General features: G+C 54.9%; 1 protein-coding gene across 1 annotated transcript; it reads right to left on the bottom strand.

Annotated features, from left to right (window-relative positions):
- Positions 1–2,791: 2,791 nt before the first annotated feature.
- LOC150039075 (tripartite motif-containing protein 43-like) lies at positions 2,792–3,571 on the bottom strand. Its single transcript, XM_090328019.1, has one exon. It carries the CDS (start codon positions 3,569–3,571, stop codon positions 2,792–2,794), a length of 780 nt encoding a protein of 259 aa, XP_090184145.1.
- Between the last annotated feature and the right edge of the window lie 1,603 nt (positions 3,572–5,174).

Below are 5,174 nucleotides of genomic sequence, written 5' to 3'. Positions count from 1 at the left end.
AAAATCCTAACTGAGTGAAGTTTGATTTGACACCAGCCACAAATTCAGGGTGGATGTGACGCTTGCGTCCCTATTATATGTTTAGATCTGGCAACTGAAGCATAGAGTGCAGGGATTAAGTTCCCCAGAAAATCAGGAAAATGCCTTTGCAAATGGGTGCTAAGTAAGCTACACTGTTGTAGCCAAAGAAAAAGTTTGTGCAGTTGTTAAATGCTTTACATGACTTCCAATTTGGAGTAGAATATATGTAATCTTGACAGCCTCTTGGTAAAATAGGCTAAATTTTCAGGGTCCCTGGCTAGGTATAGAGACAACGCCCCTGAGTCAGCCTGAAGAAGTTATAGAAGATGGATCGTCGCCCATCAGTCCTCTTTAGATAAAGGGACCAAAAAGTTGTTTCTTAAAAATTAAGACAGCATAAGTTAGAGGCATGGAAAAAAATAGTAGTAACAAATGTGCAAGAGTGGAGACTGCACTTGTGGGGAACGGCTACAGTTTTGAGTCTTCTGTGCCTGTCTAGAGAGTGCTAAGCCTTGTTCAATCGAGTAAAGAAAAGTTGCCACCCTGGTATTACTTTGGATTCTCAATCCTATACTGTCTTAAAAACCAACGGGTGCCAGCCTGCAAAAATGAGTGTGCTCGGGTAAAGCAACTAGAAAAGCATTGGGAGAATTCACCAGAGTCAGGCCTTAGGTTAAGCTTCTTTAGAAATTTTGCAGGTGACCCAGCAGGAGGTGTGACATTCCATTGGAGCTGCTGTGCTGCCGGATTCAACCACCACCTTACAATTGTTTACTGAGAGGACTGGAACTAAACTCTTAGTGATGGGACCCGACCTGATTTGATAGACCACCCCCTTCAGGATGCTGAGCTCATCTGGTTCACGGGTGGCAGTAGCCTTCTGGAAAATGGAGAGCGGAAGGCAGGGGCAGCTGTTACCACTGAGACTGAGGTAATTTGGGCTGGAGGGCTGCCCCCTGGAACATCGGCCCAGAAAGCGGAACTTATTGCCCTAACCAAGGCCCTCCAAATGGCAGAAGGTAAGAGACTTAATGTCTACACTGATAGTCGATATGCCTTTGCTACTGCTCACATACATGGAGAAATCTATAAAAGAAGAGGCCTATTGACCTCAAAGGGAAAAGACATTACATTGCCTGGGCCACCAAAAAGGGGAGTCAATGGAAGCACGAGGCAATCGTCTGGCAGACCGAGCGGCCCGGGAAGCTGCACTCCAGGGTAAGAGAACTCCACAAGTGCGAGTCCTCCCAATGACAGAAAAGTCCCTCTGTAACCTTCCTCCACTCCCATACACCCCAGAGGATATTGAGTGTCTTAAGAAAATGGGGGCGGCCTATGACTCCAAACAAGGACAATGGACTTTTGATGGAAAAACAGTTTGGCCCAAAAAGTGGACTTTTAAAACCTTGGCCACTTCTTGGGAAAGGAAGAGGCTTTACAACAAGTGGCTGCCCAGTGCCCAGCGTGTGCTAGGGTGAATGCAGGACAGACTAAAATTGGACTTGGAACTAGAATGAGAGGACACCTCCCAGGTGTTCATTGGGAAATTGACTTTACAGAAATTAAACCTGGACAATATGGCTACAAATATCTTCTAGTATTCATAAAAGCGGCTACCACCGACAACTCTGCCGATCAAACACCAGAATGGAAATTGCAACACACTCCAGATCCTTTAAAAATAAGACTTTCTTGGTTGTAAAAATCTCTAACATCCTTGTCTGAAGTACTTTTCTTAAAGGATGGTGATTTGTGTGCTGCTTTGAAAGAGGAATGCTGTTTTTACGCAGACCAGACAGGAATTGTCCGAGAAACTATGAGCAAACTTAGAGAAAGGCTATCAGAAAGAGAGAAAGAATTCCGCTCTCAGCAAGGGTGGTTTGAAAACTGGTTTAATCAATCCCCCTGGTTTGCAACTCTGTTATCCACTATAGCAGGACCACTCATTATACTCATTCTAATTCTCACTTTGGGTCCCTGTATCCTAAATGGACTAGTCAAATTTGTAAAAGATAGATTAACTATAGTACAAGCCTTAGTGCTCACTCAACAGTATCAGCAACTTAAGGAAAGAGAGACCACTCTCATTGAATGAAAGATTCCATTCAAGGAACCAGAAGAAAATGGGGGATGAGAAATATGAAATCTCCCCATAATGTAATAGTAACTAATAGTAACCATCACCCTCACAACACAAACATCTTCCAATGTACTTGATTATAGAGGTGATAAATCCAAAATCTTAGAAGAATAGAAGAATGGCCTTTGGAATAGTGCAAGTAGCTGCAGTTTATACAATGGGCTGAAAAACAGCCAACAGGATGTGCAGTTTGAGTTGGTTCGAGTCAGTGAAACTGTATACCTTATGAACCTGAATAAGAGGAGGACATTCCAGGAATAAAACAATAAAATATGGCCAGAAACAAGACATGCAGTCAACTGCCTGTTTAACCAAGTGGAAATTCAATAAACCCCTAGCTGAGTCTTACCTAATGTGATTATAATCAATCATTACCATGTAACTATGCTTCTGCTTCTGTAACCTGCTTCAGCCACCCATAAATATCCCCCTCTCCCCAGCCTAGGTGCGCAAGTCTCCTAGGAGAACTTGTTGCCCCGGGTACCCGTGTTCCCAAATAAACCTCTTGCTGTTTGCATCCGACTGCGTGGACTCGCTGTTCCTTGGGAAGGGGGCTCCGTCTGGAAGACGTCCCGCTGAGTCGGGAGTCTAACAGAGGGTCCTGGAGAGTCCCGGGCCTGTTCTCTTTCCCTAGGCCAAAGGGGCGCCCCTGGAAAGGAAAGGCCTGACCGGGAAGTGGATGGAGCCGGTGGGGTATCTCCAGAGAAGGCACTTCCTAGCCACGTTCAAGAAAGTCGCGGTCCCGTGGTCGAGATCCAGAAAGACCCCCACCCTCCCCAGAGGCCGCTCTAGGTAGTGATGGCGCAGAGGTGAGGTTGTAAAGAGGCCGGCTGGGTGGGAGCCTTCCACCCAGAAGAGGACGAAAAGGTCGTGGTCGGAGGCCCTCGGAGGGAATCCGGCCAGATTCCCGCAGACTCCCACCGCCCAGGAGGAAGAGTCATCCGGGCTGAGCTCCCAGTAGTGCCGGCCGGCGCTGAAGACCTGGGCGCCAAGCGCGACCTGGTGGCCGGCTTCTTCCTCCCTGGAAGCTGCCAGCAGAGGTGGGCTCGGCGTCCAGGGGCCGAAGGACACCTCTACTCGGTACGGGCTGAGGCTCTCCACCAGCCCGCGGATTCTAGGGGGGCCGAGCAACGGCTCCAGGGTCTGGGGCTGGAAGAGCAAGGCGCACTCTCCCAGCTCCAGGCCATCCCTGAAGTCCTGGAGGAGCTCCACATCCTGCTTTTGGTAGGCCCTCATCAGCTTCTGGTACACGCTCCTGAGGTGACCCTGTTCCTCGAGCAGGTGCCCCTCGGTTGTCTGGAGTTGCGCTGAGGTCCTCCTTCCTAGGTCGAGCAGTAACTCTTGGGCAAATCGCCTGTCCCCCTCCCGGAGACCAGGGTGCCCCGGGGTGGCATAAAACGCCTCGGTCATCGTCCGGTGCAGGTGCAGAAACCAACCCCACCGGCTCATGATCTCCCTCTGCTCCTCCACCTTCCTCTGGGTCTCTTCTTTCCTCTCCCACAAAGTCTCCATGAGCTGTAAGATGGCCTCCTGCCTGTGGGCGGCTGCGCGCTCCACGGGCTGGTGCCGGTGAGCCCGGTGCTCCGGGGCCTGGGAGCAGAGCCCGCAGAGCGGGCTCTCGTCCTCCTCGCAGAACATCTGCTTTGGCTCGCCGTGGGTCCCACATCTGTGCTCCCGGGAGCTCAGGAACCCGCGGAGGCTGGCCTTCCGCACCAGGGAGACCACACTGCCCAGCTCCACGTTGGATCTCGGCTCTCCTTGCTGGGAGGGCTCCCTGCAGGCAGGGCACCTGGCCGGGGTCGTGGCATCTTCCCAGGCCAGGCGGAGACACGGGCGACAGAAAGTGTGGCCGCACTGGACGGTGACCGGGACCATCAGGGTGTCCAGGCAGATGGGGCATCTCACCTCCTCCTGGAAGGCTCGGGCCAGCTCAGCTTCCATCTTCGCCCTTCAGAGAGCGCAGAAAACGGCCCCAAGGGCAGGTTCTCCCGCAGGGATCCTCAGCACGCACCGCACCGGTAGGCCAGTTGGGAGCGCCGTCCAGCCGTCCGGACCAGTGGCTGCAGCGGGATCTTCTCCACACAGGGAGGCCAGGAAGTGGCGCGCGGCCTTTTATCGACCTGGGCGGGGGGCGGAGCCAGGGCAGGGCTTTGTGCCTGCGTGCCAGGACACCTGCTGACGGTCAGGCCACCCGCCTGCACATGCAGGCAGGGGGCCAGGGGGCCAGGTGCGGGCAGGCCCCGCCCCCTCCCCCCCCCCCGCACCTGCCAGCTTTGGGAACGGGAACGTGGCCTCACCAGTTGCTCCAGCCAGGACTGGCACCCTGCCTGCTGTACAGCTGGCGCTCCTGCTGCTGCTGCTACTGCAGCTGCTGCGGACTCCTTGTTGGTTTGTTCCCCTCAGGCACACTCTCTCCCAGAGCCCTCTGACTGTGTGAGGGGGGAGGGGCCGGGCGAGGGGGAGCCACAGAACCCGAGGGCGCAAGGGTGATCCAAGGCAACCGACCCAGCCACACGCGGGACGCCAAGTGCGAACGCGGAGGGAATGGAAGAGGTCAGGGAGGGGGGTGGGGGGAGGAGGGGGTGAGTCGGCTGATGGTGGGGGTGGGGGAGGGAGCCGGGGAGGGCCAGGATGCCAGAGAGAGCAAGACGAAGGAGGGACTGGGGAGCGCCTGCAGCCCAAGGCCCTCACTTCCGGTCCCGAGGTGCCCGCCGACCTCCATCCCTTGGTAGGTCTTTAAGGCTGCCCATGGTGGTCTCCCCCCAGGCCTCTGGGTGGCGAGAACCACGCCCCCACTGGGCTCCCACCGGGAAGCAGAGCGGGGCAGAGGGGGGGACGCCAAGAGGGAACCGCAGACCAACCGGCAGACCCGACCCGGGACCCGACCCGGGACCACGGACACCCGTGGCCTGGCCTCGAGGCCCCCGAGGCGGTCCAGGTGGGGTGGCTTCCCCAGGGCCCGCCTCAAAACCAGGAGGGCAGACCCCACCTGCCCCAGAGCGGCGCCGAGAGG

This window comes from Megascapheus bottae, unplaced genomic scaffold (genome assembly GCF_031878675.1).
Source record: "Megascapheus bottae isolate mThoBot1 unplaced genomic scaffold, mThoBot2.hap1 HAP1_SCAFFOLD_64, whole genome shotgun sequence".
NCBI lineage: Eukaryota > Metazoa > Chordata > Mammalia > Rodentia > Geomyidae > Megascapheus > Megascapheus bottae.
The sequence above is the reverse complement of the archived record's forward strand: the minus strand, read 5'-3'. Positions and strand labels throughout refer to the sequence as shown.